General features: G+C 44.9%; 1 protein-coding gene across 4 annotated transcripts in view; it reads right to left on the bottom strand.

Annotated features, from left to right (window-relative positions):
* The window catches only part of PPP1R12B (protein phosphatase 1 regulatory subunit 12B), a 142,135-nt gene that overhangs the window by 74,983 nt on the left and 51,666 nt on the right, over window positions 1-15,486 (bottom strand). For all 4 annotated transcript variants that reach the window (XM_068995935.1, XM_068995938.1, XM_068995939.1 and 1 more), the window contains exons 6-10: window positions 12,602-12,676; window positions 9,856-9,935; window positions 9,162-9,301; window positions 3,985-4,094; window positions 732-926 (exon numbers count right to left, since the gene is read on the bottom strand). In XM_068995935.1, coding sequence (XP_068852036.1) covers window positions 732-926; window positions 3,985-4,094; window positions 9,162-9,301; window positions 9,856-9,935; window positions 12,602-12,676 — 600 coding nt within the window. The remainder of the gene's footprint in view (window positions 1-731; window positions 927-3,984; window positions 4,095-9,161; window positions 9,302-9,855; window positions 9,936-12,601; window positions 12,677-15,486) is intronic.

The following is a 15,486-nucleotide window of genomic DNA, read 5'->3' as shown; positions in this document are numbered from 1 at the left end:
TCAGCTACACATCTCTTACCCTTCCAGCACGTTCAGTGGAAATAAATTCGTGTTCAAATTTCTTCAACTAAGAAAGCATTCTCCTATCAGCTGGTTTAAGGCAATTTCTTGGGCAACACATACCACAGCATAGAAATATCAGTTCTGAAACGGATTTCCTGATGAGCATGGTAGTGAATAAAAGCATGTTCTAACTTAGAGAATGACTTGTAAATCAAAGAATCAGAGAATGGCTTGGGTTGGAAAGGATCTTTAGTCCACTAGACCAGAGCTCCATCCAAGGTGGCCTTGAACACCTGCAGGGATGAGGCATCTACCCATGGGCAGAAAAGTTACAGTTACTGAATATGTGATACGGGATTTACAAATGCAGCTGGTGAATACAGGAGGAATCCATATAAATGACATGGAAGGAGAATCTGAACTGCTGGTGTGTGCTATTGCCTGTAATGCACATTTTCTGGTAAAGAACAGGCTGTGCCAGACTGGCAGCCCCTGTTCAGGGGCAGCCCCGTCCAAACTGAGCAGGAATTAGGCCAAAGGGGCACCAAACTCCAGTTCTGGAGAAACAACTGATAGGAGGAAAATATTTTTCAAAAGAAAAAGAAAGTAAGAATGAAAGAGACCAGCATTTGTTATAGATACAAACCCCAGCAATAACTCAAAGGGAAAGTGGTTTACACCTGTGGGGTAAAGTGGATACACTAAATCATCCTTGCTGGAAGCCAAACCTTTTCCTTGTTGTCCAACAGCGCAGATATCCGAGGGCTGGACGAGGAGCGATAGATGGAAGTTTTATCCCTCTGTGCCTCACGAGTGGCAGCGACTTCACTCAGCATGTTGTGGCTGCCAGTCTTCCTCAGGCCCAGCCGCCACGACGAAGGTGACTCATCCTTCTGCTCGTCTGACTTGCTGAGCCAACTGAACTGCGGAGGAGAAACAGGGACACTTGGAAAAAGGAAGAGCACTGCAAGGCACACTCTAAGTTCAGAAAGTGTTTCAAAAAGCCCCAGTTTTTGCTGGGCTACATTTGTAAGACAGAGTGACTTTTATTTCCTGTTTAACTACAGGACAGAGTGCAAGGTGAACTCGCAGGGATACAAACTGCTGTAGTGCCTCATCCCCAAGGACAGAGGATGAAAGGAATCTTGTGCCACTGTGCAGGTCTTTGCCTACATAATGCCCTCCTCCAGCTTGGAGGAAAGAACAAACAGTGAAGCTTTTATTATCACCCATTTAGGAAGGGGTAATTATTCAGTAAAGGCAGAAAACCAAAAACAAGTACTCAGGTCTTATGGAACTAGCTGCAAATAAACCCCTCACAGCAACAGAGTCCAGGAGAAGCCATTGAGATCATCAGGGAGCTGTAGCCAACAACACTGTAAAGGAAGAGACTGAGGAAACCTGGATTGTTTAGCGTGGAAAAGAGAAGGCAAAGATGGGATTTAGTTGCTCTGCTACTTGGGGGTGGGTTTACAGAGGACATGGAACCAGACTTCTCTGCAGTCTACAGTGAAAGGAGGAGAACAGACAAGTTTCCACATGGGAAACCCCAGCTGACATGGAGACATAACTCCCAGCTGGAGCGAAGCTGCACTGGGACAGGGGGTAAGGGAGTAGAGCATCTCCATCCTCAGAGACCTTTTAATACTCAGCTGAGCTCAGGTAGGTCAAAGCAACATGACACGAGCTTAATCCTGCTTTGAGCAGGACACTGGACTTTGCAGAGGCCCCTTCCATGGGCAGGTAACTGTGCATACCACAGAATGGGCCTTTGTGCTTTTTGTTACATGAGGCACTTCTGACCTGCATATATTGGTCCTTAAATACACAACTGCCTCAATGTACAACTGCCTCAATGTATGCCTTTAGCTACAGTTATCAAGACTTACAAAAGTGCCATCCAAGAATGGAGCCTGAGCAAGAGACACTTGTACAGGGCTAAGCATCAAGTTGTACAGGAAATAGAGCAAACAAATTATTAGGAATTACTGAAAAAGTACAGACTACAAAACACACAACCACTGTGGCTCTGTGTTACTGCAGGGTAGAATCACACCTTTGGTACCACACAAAGCTCAGCTCCAGGGCTCAGCAGCAGTTGACAAGAAGGGAAGAGATTCAGGGGAAGGCAGCAAGAATGAGTACAGCAAGAGAGGTCTTGCATGAGGAGATACTCAGCATATCAGTAGTCTCCAGGCTGAGATATGACCAAGGTACAAGAAACACTCTGTGGCACACAGAAGGGTGAATAAGGAACAATCACTCCTTGGTCCTTTCCATAACGGAACGAGGGGCAGCAAACAAACCCAGCTTGCAGTAGGTTAATGGGACAGGGAGCTTTGTAGAGTTTTTAACAAAGCTGAAGGACTCTTTACCACTGGACATTAGAGGATCCCAATCAAAAAGTGACTGCATAGAGGAAAAGTCCAACAGGGGCTACTGAAGACAAGAATTACACCAGGTTCAGCAAGTCCCTGAAATGCCAATTGCTGGAAGGTGGGAGGGAATTCCTGCAAGATTCTGTGTTCTCTGGTATCTTCTGATGGCCACTGTCGGCCAGGACACTGGGCAGACAAGGCTTTTGATCAAAGCTGATCTAAGCATTATTATACCATAGTCTATCTGACACAAACCATCTGACACTATTCAGAATAAATGGAGCTCCTGGGGAGCTCTGCCCTCAGACTCACCATCTGAAGACTGCCAAGCTAAAATTATCCCTGCAGTATTTGAGCAACGTTTTCAGCTCATGTCATTTCAATGCAGATGCAAAGAGTTAATGTGTACTCCACCATTTCCAGCACTTCCAGTCTACTGGGCTACACAGCTCTAACATTTTCATGTAGTTTTGATGCTTTCCTCAGAGAAAGCTCAAAACCACAGCAAAAGCTGCCGTTTGTAAATTCTGAACAACACAGGAACAGCACATACTAATAACTCCCCTAAGAGAGGGCAACACAGTCTAAAGCCCAGCCCGTCAAAGAGAATTACAGAAAAGTCAAACAGGTCAGAGAAGGTAAAGAAGCTGATCTTAAGTGACTGAGGTCAAATCAGTAATTGCTCTGCTCACAGGCCAGCTTCTATACCCTAACACCCTTATTCTGGGTTAAACAGCTCAAAGGAGTGAGACCAAACCTCTGCAGCTGGGAAAAGGTTAACTGAAGTGCTCACAAATCCCAGCATCCTTCTACCTCTAACAGTTCCCCTGCTAAACCAGCCTGAGCTGAACAACGCCCAGAGGAGCTCTGTTTCATTTGATCATGGTTACAATCAGTTGCATGTGGAAAACAAAATTGTGACTAAGCAAGAAACATTTCCCTCTGACTGAGTGCTTCAGCCCTGGGCCAGGTATCTGTGTTGTTTTCTCCATAGTCTGGTGCAAAAAGAAAGCAGCAGCAGACGACACACGAGTTCTGTGCAGAGCAGAGTCTCCTGGTGCCATCTAGCTGAGTGATCTGAGAGCTGGAGGATTCACATAAGATTTCAGTGACCACCTTTCAAAGCTTGTATAGCCCAGTTGGCCAGCCACATGCAAACTACCCTCTGCTTGCTGGGCTGTAACATCATACCACTGACTCAACTGGCTTTGGCAAGTCAGAGGCACTTTGGAAGATGGTGCCAAACTCACTGCTGATACATGAGCAGGAATCAGCTCTGGTGACAGATCTGCTGGGAAGACACTGGCAGCAGCCCCCTCAGAACTGACAGCACACAGAGCATGTGCTGTAGGCTGGGTTTCTTCAACACAATTTGCTTTGGAGGGTCAGAGATTCAAGAGGAACCGTATTGTACCAACGCCCTCCTTGGAGGCAGCCCTACACTGCTGCTAACACACATCTTTATCAGAATTTCATACTACCAGGCTTTTCTAAATTTAAGTCTTAAACTCCTCTGAAAATTGGTTTCAGAGCATCCATCTCCCAGTAACACCTTCTGCTTCTGAGCACTGCTGGAGTCCCCATTGATTCCAAATTCACTTACTCTTCTGGCAGATGCAGTGAAGGAGTTGGGCTCGGGTGGTGGCATTTGCTCAGTGATGCTGGGCCTGGATTCACGGCTGGAGTGGTTGGCAAAGGGCTCTTCCTTTCTCTCTACAATTTTAAACAAGAAGAGAAACCAAATGTTTCAGTATTGCACTTCCAAGGCCCCTCTTTACACAGAGTGTGCTCTGCACTCCAGGTCAGTGGTGTGACCTCTGTCTCCTCGGATCACAGAGATGTCAGCACCTCCTGCACTGTCAGATGTCAGGGCTTTCTGCAAGGAGCTTCCCACTTCCTAAAGGATAGGATGGACACATTTGCCAGGCAAAGCTTTTGAACTTGATCCTCACAGACAAGCAAAATCTTTGCAGAAAGCACCAAAAAGGGGACACGCAGGTTTTTTGTTTTTCACAATTTTGTTTCCTGTCTGGGAATTTCTTCCCTGGTAAATCTTGGGATGAAAAGGGGCACATGCTGTTCCTGCTGTAGCACGAGTGTGGTACAGCCAACAGCCAGCGCTGGGTTTCTCTGCACAGTTCTCTGCACCTGCTTGTGCTGCTGGCAGAATTTCTGGTCTTCTGTAGCAAAATCCATTCTTCTACAGGAAGCCAGGACTACTGCCCAACAAAAGCCCTTACTTGGGCTCCAAGCAAGCTAAGCAACCCTTGTCCCTGCTCACAGCTGGCTCCCTGCTTGTTAGATAAGTTAGATTAGCAGCTGTCCAGTATGACCTTTTTTTTTTTTTGTATCTATGCACATGCTTGACAGAAGAACATCCACCAGACATTACTGGGGGAGAGCAAGCAGAAAGGGGGACTCAGGCAATAGGTTCACTTGACAGGAGAGCACAGGCTGGAGCCAGACTATTCACCATAAACCCAGGCACTTGGAACCTGCCTGAGAAATGATGTATCTACACCCACCAACCAAAGTTTTCCTTATAGCTAGGAGTGCTCACACAGTCATAGCTTGGAAAAAATAAAGTAATTTTAAGCGTAAGCACCCAACCGGTCCTAGGAAATAACATATGCACAGGGAATAAGTATCTGCTGTTACACATGAGGAGTACTTTGGGATGGAGCATCTGGGAGGATGGCACCTTGGAGCATGAAGATCAATCTTTCTGTAACAAATGTTCTCAGTCCTAGAAAAAAAAGGATCAAAGGACACAGAAAACAGAAAAGAGCAAGCCAAGAGAAACATTTTAAAATAACAGGAAGTTAGCAGGACTGACAGAGCCTGAACTAAAGAGACAAAGACAGAATCATAGAATCTCCTGAGTTGAAAGGGACCCACAGGGATCATTGAGTCCAACTCTTGGCCCTGCACAGACACCCCCAAATCCCACCCTGGGCATCCCTGGGAGCGGTGTCCAAATGCTCCTGGAGCTCTGGCAGCCTCGGGGCTGTGCCCATTCCCTGGGGAGCCTGGGCAGTGCCCAGCACCCTCTGGGGGAAGAGCCCTTCCCTGATCTCCAGCCTGACCCTCCCTGACACAGTTCCAGCTGTTACACTGGGTCTGCATGAGAACGGGTTCTCAGCCACTTTTCCCTCTCTGTGAAGCAGCAGATTTCAGTTCTGGAGCTGAACCCTGGGGTGCACTTTCACCCATCCCTAGGGAAGAGGCAATAGATCCCCCCCCATTCCTCCTTGCAGGCCTGGCAAGGATGCCATACTTGGCATCCAAGTCCATGGAAATGCCCATGGACAAGGAAAGATGCACTGCCATTTCTGACAGCTGCTCATTCTTGTGACTGAGGCCTGTAAAACACAGGGCAGTGCAGGAAGGGAAGGCTGCAGCAGCTCTCCAGGCTGGGCTGGATGGGCACTGGGAGCCTGTCCTAGAAGTTTATAGCACACAGGTCAGTTTTTAAGGTCAAGCCTAATTAGAAGGGTACAGGCTAAAGTGGTAATGACAGGTTGGGAAGGGCTAACTGTGAGCAATGTCACTGGGAGCAGTTGACTGCAGAAGAGGGACAGGCCAAGGGACTCTGTGAGGGTAAAGGGTAGCACAAGGGATGGCACGGTCACTGGCAGCTTTGGCTTTGGGAATGCTCCCACATTTTATTCTACCAAAATTTCAGCAATAAACATGAATTCCAGACAAGAGAAACTGGTGAGGATTAGTTCAATCTTCTCAAAGCAAATTTGGTAAGAGTAAAAATTTAGGTTTCTAATTCCTTTTTCGTAAAGATTTTTGGATAAGAGTTTTTGTTTAGTTGGTTTTTAAAGAAAACAACACTAAAAGCTTCCACGGCCTGCTTTAATTCCCAATAATTACATATTGTAATAGTTCCCAGCACAGATAATCACCATAGAATTTTATACTGATCTTTCTCTTGTTTACAAGAGGTCAATGCCAAATTAATTGTCCTCAAAATGAATAGTGGCATTAATGCCCTCAGCTTCCTTTGTTTGAAGAACACAAATTTCTTACAGATTATAAGAAACATACTACTCTGAAGCCCTTCACCAATTTCACCGCTTTCCTCATCCAATTTCTTCTTCCCACAGTTTCTGCAAATTCAACAAATTAATTGCAACCTGAGACTCTTCAAAACACACCTCAAAATAAACTTGTGTTGCACTGCCAGCTTCTACATGTCCTGCTTTATGCTCAGCTACCAAAGGGGTTGGAATTTTTAGGTTTAAAAAGATCACTCAGAATTTTTTTTTTCATCTGGACTTTGAACACTTAAGAACAACAGTAATAACCTATGTGTCCAGCACTGCTCAGAATTATAAAGGTATGGGAATATTAAATAAAATGAAGAGGAATAAGGGAATAATTTGTATGCTTTCATACTCATGCCTCCTGTACCATCATGTAAAATGTTGAGCAGATAAACACAGAATCCCAGAATCCCAGATTGGTTTGGACTGGAAGAAACCTTAAAGCTCATCTCATTCCAACCCCTGCCATGGGCAGGGACACCTTCCACTATCCCAGGTTTCTCCAAGCCCCGTCCAGCCTGGCCTTGGACACTTCTGGGACAGGGCAGCCACAGCTTCTCTGGGTAACCTGTGAACCTGTGCCAGGGCCTCCCCACCCTCACAGGGAAGAATTTTTTCCTAATATCCCATCTAAACCTATTCTCTCTCAGTTTGAAGCCATTCCCCTTGTCCTGTCACTCCAGGCCCTTGTAAACAGCCTCTCTTCATCTTCCTCGGAGGCTCCCTTCAGGTCCTGGGAGGCCACAGTACGGTCACCCCAAAGCTTCTCTTCTACAGGCTGAGCAATCCCAATTCTCTCAGCCCTTCCTCACAGCAGAGCTGCTCCATCCCTCTGATCATCCTGGTGCCTCCCCTGTACTCGCTGCAGCAGCTCCAGGTCCTTCCCATGCTGGAACCCAGGGCTGGAGGCAGCTCTGCAGGGGGGGTCTCAGCTGAGGGGACAGAGGGACAGAATCCCCCCCTGCCCTGCTGCCCACGCTGGGGGCTCAGCCCAGGAATACCACTGTCTGTCACTGAAATCAGGAATACCATGATGTTTATCATTTTCATTACCAAAATGAAAAATCTTACTTCTCTTTGGGGTCCTCCTATAATGTGGGCTGATGCTGTTACCTTACAGAATCCTGCTTTAAAGAGTACGAAAGATGTGACCCACACTGACATATGCAGCAAGTGATAGCTGTGGCTCCATCCAGCTGGGCAAGTCCACACTCATTTTATCAGTGATTTCAGAAGTTCACAAGACAGGGTTTCAATTGTGATGGACATTTCTCAAAGGACCCAATAATCTTGCCAGGAAAGGAGAGTACAGGTAACAAAGCCTGAAGCTTAATCATTATCTGAATGCTTGTTGTGTCCCATTTCTATTACCTCTAGTGGTTTGACACAGACTCCTATAATGTGCTTTGCTCAGTGAACTAATGCAATAAAAAGACCTGTTCTGGCTTTACACAAAATTTAATGCTGAGTGCTGTAGATCTTTCCTTGCTGAAGGATCTTAGGCTGCTCCTGACTCCGTTAAACCCCACACAGCTCCAGGTCTTACAAGTGTGCACACATTTGAGTTGTTTTGGTTAAACTACCACCAGGTTCACATGGATTACAAGCACTGGCACCCAGCTAGACAGGTATAATTTATATTTATATAAATATGTATATAATCAGGGTAAACCCCTGATTTATGGAGAAAATATATGTGACTTGTACTGTGTGTCTCTTTCTATCACTGACATGTCCATTTAAAAGCTCCAAGATCATTTCCCTGTGTTACTGCCATGCCCACCCAGCTGCTGCAGCAGTAGCTCTGCGAAGCCCAGCCAGGATTTTCCACCCCTCTCACCCTGCCCCAACAGCATTAACTGATACAATCCTAACACAGGTGACAATTTCACTGGCACAGAAGCACAACAAAACTGTAAACTACACTTCTCCCCAGGACCTATTTCTTAGTATATTGGATATAGACCAAGTAAGTTGATGCTAAAAGTAGTTTAACCATTAAGCACATCATAGTCCAAGATCCATCTGTGTTTGCAGAATATTAAGTACGAGTAAGTCTTGGCTTACTGTAAAATTAAGTATCTGTATTTAAACTTTCTGTGCTGCACATAAACACTTTTAAAACTAATTAAGGAAGCCACAGAAATTATAGAAAAGGAATGGGAGTAAGATGCCAGCAATATACTATAATGTAAATGCTACTGTGACTCTGTGTACTTAATCCTTACTTTCCACTATCTTTTGCAATCATTATTCATCACAGCCTGGAAAACAGAAGTTCCTCACCTCTGTAATCACCCAGGACATCTTCAGCCCTTCATTTCAGACTGATCCAAACACAACAGGCTATTGCCTTCCTATACCTTCACTTGCTTTCCTACCATCCTGCAGTACCTGAAGGATACTTCTTGAACTGGGCCAACAAGAAAAAAACCCTGTTTAAGAACAAGCTATAGACAATGTGTTATCTTCAATCCATGTGAGCTAGAAGTAGGAATTAAAATAGGATCTGAAGGATTTAAAAAAAAAATAACTATGCTGATCTGGGAGTCAGCATTTGAATCAGCTTTTTTAGCACAGTAGTTCCAGATTTCTCCAAATTCTGTACATATATACTGGAAGTAAAACTTTCAGGATGTCCTTAGCAACTAATTTTGTCATTATTAACAACAACAACAACAACAGCTAGGCTAGTTATTAAATCCAAGACTGTACAAAGTCTTACCTGACTCCTTTTCAGCATCTGATTCTGAAACTTCATCTTCAGCTTCTTCCTCTTCAGAACTAGAACTGCTTGAGTCCTTGTTCTCTTCCTCAGTTTCCATGGACTTCAGCGTGTCTTCCTCATAAAGAATCTTCTCTTTGCTGCAAAACAGGAAATTTTAAGGACTAGGCGAGCAAGTTATCTGAGTTGTATTTCTCAGGAAGACACAGACATGATTTACTACATACAGAACAAGCAAAGGACAAAATCCATCTACAGACTGAACATTCCAGCACTTCCATCATGGCCAATTTGCCACGGATTCCACTGCCAGTCTCACATTTTCTAACTCTGCAAACAAAAATGTGATCTCTCCTTTTCTAGTGCCACACAATGCAGCAGTTGGGCTGCAGGGCTCTGTGCTACAAAAAGGTGCAGTCCTCAGCCCAAAGTCTGATTGATCCTCAGCCAGAGCAGGAGAACCAAACACCAGCCCAAGCCCTTGTTCCATCACTCACTAGGCGTGTGAAGACACAACTAAAACTGTATTTGAGAGTGCTCAGATTAAAAAAAAAAACCCAAAACCATGAAATAAACAGCAGTGAATTGTTTTTGACCCAGCTGAGGCCAGCTGGCTGTGAGAGATGAAGCTGCTCTCCCATTTCTCCCATTACCCTCTGGGCAGTTTCTTTTCAACTAAGAGAGAGAGACTTACTTGGTGAAGAGTCTGTTTTGAGGCTTTCCATTCATGTCAGCTTCAATCAGCTTATTCCTTGTCTCCTTCTCACTTCGTAGCTGTCAAAAAGTCCAGGAAGATGGGAGAGAGAGAATGAGGATAGACATTAACCAGCCCCGTCAGGGTAACCCAGTCAGCACCACAGCACAAGGTCAGCCCAGCCTTGTTAGACCAAACCACTGTAGGTTTGTGTAAGAAGCCACTTGAACAGCAGCACATCTGCAATGGCACTGTGAGCCCTGGACTGGAGCTCCAGCAGGGCACAGCACCCAGCGTGTCCTTGGAATGCAGCTGCCATTTAGTAAAACCTTCAAAGGCACCTGCAGCTGTCCCTGCCAAGACCAGCAACAAACCCTGACTGAGGGTCGTGGGCTCCCCCATCCCTGGAAGTGTCCAAGGCCAGGCTGGATGGGGCTTGGTGCAACCTGGGCTAGTGGAAGGTGTCCCTGTCCATGGCAGAGGGTGGGACTGGATGAGCTTTAAGGTTGCTTCCAGCTCACACTATTCTGGGATTCTGCTGGAGGTCTGTCCACATGTGTGTGCCCATGAAATCAGGCCAGATTCAGCTAAAAAAATCTGCTGCCTTCGTGGCTATTATTTACTTGCTGTCAGACGAAAGAATTCAAGTCTGCCCTCTCCAGGCAACCAGGGAACTCCTGTGAGGATGGGTCACTTCTTAAATCTTAAGTCATTGCCCAGGAATATCTGGGATCACACAAAAACTGAAAGATTTTGTCTAGAGAGCGGCAATATTAATTTTACCACCATTGGTGGACAAAACAGTACCCAAAAATTGTTTCAGTACCTTCCAGAACCACAGAAACAGCTGAGGCAGAAGTAAGGATGACAGCTAGGGGCTCAATTAAAGGCTGACTCTGTTGTGCCATGGCTCACCAGGTTATTCTTTCTCTTTTGACAGGCAAATGAAGTAAAAGCACTGTAAATTCTGAGTCATAGAATCCCAGAATTATCTGGGTTGGAAGGCACCTTAAAGATCTTCCATTCCCACCCTCTATCATCAGCAGGGACACCTTCCACCAGCTCAGGTTGCTCCAAGCCCTGTCCAACCTGGCCTTGGACACTTCCAGGCATGGGGCAGCCACAGCTGCTCTGGGCACCCTGTGAAGTGGGAAAAGCTACATGGATTCCAGTGAAGAGCAAAAATTTGGGGTACAACATTGTTAACTGACCAAACTGCTGGAACACAGCAAAGGCAAGTGCAGGAAACAGCCTGCTCCATTCACAGATAATTCAGGAACTGGGAAAAGAATCCAAACCCAAACCAAATTAATTGCTTCCAGCAAACAAAAATTCCCTTGCTTTCCAGTAACGGCAGCAAATCATTTAGCAAGGGTGGCACAGTGTTCTGCTTTAGACTGAAAAAAATATCTGATTTGAGAGTCATTTTGGAAGTGAAATAATGTCATGGAACTGCCTGTTTTATCCTTAACAAATATAAGTTTTCTATTTTTAAGTGATAAAAATGGCACATGATAAACACATGATAAATTGGCTTTTCCACTAAAAGATCATGTCCACTAAAAAAAACTGTGATAAAATCTGGATTCTTCTGCCCAGTTCTACACTGACTGAATAAATGGAGAAGGCCTTTATATAGTGCTTCTATATAGAGAACAGAGGGGTTGTAGCCCCTGCAAAGCAGCCCTAAAAATGGGTGAGCAATCATCCAAAAAATTCTTGGTTTTCATTTCTTTTAAGAAGTGCAGTTATCTGTAAAATCCTGGGTAGTGAGAGAGAGGAGAATCCAAAATACAACCCTGATAGTATTTATCAACGCCTAATTTAGGGAGAAGCTGATTAATTTTTAAGAAGTTCCTGTCAATGCTAAGGCTGCTATTTGAGGATGACAGCAGCTGTGTTGTGATCAGAGCTGAAGTTCTAACCACCCACATTGTCAGTTCCTGAAAATCCATTCCTGGGGTTTATCACCAGTGTTCCCATTCTGTCTGTTTCTGAACCCAATGTTTTAAGTGATATTTACAGGTTTTTAATTCTTTTTGAAAGAAGGTTAGCTTCTTTTTTGGAAGCACTGAAACGAGATAATTCAGTAGATGATGAAATTCAGGTGAAATAGGAAAAAATTCAATCCAAACCCAACTTTCTGTCTTGAAGCTGCCCTTACTTTGAACAAGATATATTTTGCTTTCCTTTTTTTATGTCAACTTTTGGCCTATAATCCCTGCCAATATTTCCACTGCACTATGAAATGGCAATTTAATATGGTTTTGAAACCACCCATTTTTTCAGTCCAGAATTCCCTGAAGTTTATAATTTCTTCTTCCTCCCCATTGTAAGAAAGGCAGACACGGTAACAGATCTTTCCCAACACTGACAGTGTATTTCCCTGGATGCAAACACAAAGCTGACTTGGGTAATTGCTCATTAGGAACAGAGCAGTTTGATGCAAGAGAGCCTGCCAGCCAACAAAGCAACTGCAGGATAGTAACAATTCCAAAGATGAACATAAATTCCTTACCAGTTCCCATAATTCTGCATGCCATCACACTACTGACCTCCTTGCTGCAGTCATCCAATCTAGATTTCTAGCTATTAAAAATATTGCTGTGATTAAAGATTGCAAATGAGTAACTAAAGAAAATAGCTGGGCCTTGGCTTCCTGCATCTGTTGGCACCATATGTCTTGGAGAACACCCGTGCGTGGAAAGGTAATTGGAGAGGTGGAAAATGATCTCCAGAAACTCACCACAGTCTGTTTCTTCTGCAGCATTTCTAAATGCTCCACGAGTCCCTCATCAGCCACGTCAAAGGGAGTCTGGCCCTGGTGCAATGACAGAGAACACAAGAGGATATCTGAGATGACACAGTGGTAATGTTCCAAAAAGTCCTATTTACCAGTGCTTATGCTTCACACCCTCCCTCCCCAAATGGTGAGTGACACTCTTGTTTCACTCCAGAGCAAGGAAACCCATGTGACAGTGATCATGGAATCCCAGAATCATTTTGGCTGGAAAAGACCTCTAAGATCATGTTTACGTTCAGTGAGCAACTTTTACCAGGGCAGTGGAGCTCCCTGGTTGCTGCTGCTCAAATCCAACAGCCAGGACTGTGTTTGAGTTTCCAAGTTTCTAAAAAGGACTCTCTTGTACTGAGAGGGAATGTGACCAACCTCTTACGTTGGATATCAGGGAAAGGTTCTTGCCCCAGAGGGTGCTGGGCACTGCCCAGGCTCCCCAGGGAATGAATGGGCACAGCCCCAAGGCTGCCAGAGCTCCAGGAGCGTTGGGACACTGCTGCCAGGGATGCCCAGGGTGGGATTGTTGGGGTGTCAGTGCAGGGCCAGGGGTTGGACTGGGGGTCCCTTTCAATTCAGGATATTCCTGATTCTGTGTTACTTTACCATCATTTATTTAAAGGTTCTGAAAGGCTGCCAAGGAAGCAAAAAAAATTGGGATCCATTTCCACATCCATGGGCATTTATAAACTAAAACAAACTACAAAAATACTCTAGGGCACAAACCAAGAAACCAACCTTCTCTCCTCCCCCAGAGGCTGTCATGGCACACCCAACCCTGCTCTAGTGGGAAGCAGCTCACAGACCAGTATGAACATCCCAGCAGGGATGGGAACACCAAGAACAGCCCTGGACAAGCTCTTGAAAATCCAAGGGCTCTTGAAGGAAAAACCTGCAACTATTAGAAAGGAAGAGAAATGTTTTTTCTCCTTTTCTTCCATCCTATTTTTCTTCACTCATGTGTCACAAATCTTCATTTTCCTTTTTTATTACCAATAGATAGAACAGGGAGGATTTAAAGCTGCCAGTTTCTCATGGGTTCACTTGTTTTCAGTGCCTTATACCTTAATATTAATATATTATTTCGTACTCCAAGACTCTTTCTTTGTTGCCGTTTGATTTCTCAGGGTTACACTAACTCAGGGTGGCACAGATCAGCCCCTATCCCTTCTTACAAGCTCAGTCCTAAAGTTTAATCAGGTCACATTTCCCATAATACTTGAAATCTTTTCTGCCTTCCACCAGTCAAGATTCTTAATTTTCTGATGTTTTTAAATTATCCAGTGCACAGGCAACGAGAAGCGCTGTGACTCTGTCATGATGTTGGATAATGATGTTGGATCTCTTATGAGACCACACCTCGAGCTCTGTGTCCAGCTCTGGAGCTCCCATCTGAGGACAGACCTGGACCTGCTGGGAAGAATCCAGAGGAGGCCACTAAATTGACCACAGGGCTGGCGCCCCTCCGCTCTGGAGCCAGGCTGGGAGAGCTGGGGGTGTTCACCTGGAGAAGAGAAGGATCCAAGGAGAGCTCAGAGCCCCTTCCAGTGCCTAAAGGGGCTCCCAGAGAGCTGGAGAGGGACTGGGGATGTCATACATGAAATCCCTATTTGTGCTTGGTCTTTGCATATTAAGTGCTTTAATTAATTTGAGCTTAATATTTTTAAATTGAATGTTAAAATCAATCCATCAGTCCAGGTACACTAATCAAGTTTTTATGGTCTTCCTGTGTTTACTGTATACCTTTACAAGTGTTTTAAGATGTGTTGGATGTATTTTTATGTTTTACTTGTATCTTGGTTTCAAGGCAGATTTTAAAAAAACCCCAGTTGCAACAAACAGCCCAGCCCCCCATAAGCACATGACCCTTATCTCAACTAATATCACCCCTCTGACCAGGAGGAGCCATTGGTGGACAGAGGTGGTCTGTCAAGGGGAAAACACCAACCGCCTTGAACCAGGGGGGTGGACTGTGGGTGGGCTGTGGGCGGACTGTGGGCGGAGCAAAAGCTATAAAAGTGTAAGAGAAGACACGCCCACTCTCTTTCCCTTCCTCTCCAGCTTGCTAAGGCAGTGCTGGAGAAGCCTACCCCTTTCTAGGGGCTTTTAGAAATAGATTTCTTTTTGACCAGCCTAAACTGCAAGTTTATTTTTTTTCTCTACCTGAGGTTCAGAGCTGTCTTAAGCCTAAAGCTCCTGAATCCCTGCGCTCCTGGGGCATATCTCTCGAGCCATCAGGATCCAAAATTTTTATATTTTGTTAGTTTTTTTTTTTTTTTTGCAATTTTTCAATTTTTCTGTTTTAATAAATTGTTTTAATTTCTAAAAAGAGTTGTCTCATTCCTCACAACTCTTTTGGGGGCTCTCCGGGATCCTATTTTTGCCCTAAAATCCAGGTATTTTGGTTAATTTTAATATTTTTGAATTTTTGCGATTTTTTTGGTTTTTTGGTTTTTCTCCTTGGATTTTCTGGGCTCCCACAAGGATTACTGCAGCAGAGAAAGGACACCTCCGGTGGAGAAAGACTTGTGGTAAGGCTTGAACCCTTCTTAAAGGGAACTTAGTTAGGGACTTACCCTTTTTAAGGGCTATTAGTTTTTGGGGAACCTCCGAGTGGAATTCCTTTTGTGAGAGAGTGTGTAGGGGGGTTGGCCGCCCCCAGTGTGTGTGTGAGTGTGCTTGAAAGGGTTCATTTTTAAGGGCACCACGAGGGATCACCCCTTTAGAGACACAGAGGGGAAGATCGAGTGTGGTGATCAGCCTTTCTGGGGGGAGGTTTCCACGTTTTAGGGGTGTGCGCAGCCCCAAATTCATTTTTATTAGTGTCTCAGTCTCCT

Source organism: Aphelocoma coerulescens, chromosome 26 (assembly GCF_041296385.1).
Source record: "Aphelocoma coerulescens isolate FSJ_1873_10779 chromosome 26, UR_Acoe_1.0, whole genome shotgun sequence".
NCBI lineage: Eukaryota > Metazoa > Chordata > Aves > Passeriformes > Corvidae > Aphelocoma > Aphelocoma coerulescens.
This window is presented reverse-complemented; position numbering and strand designations above follow the sequence as displayed.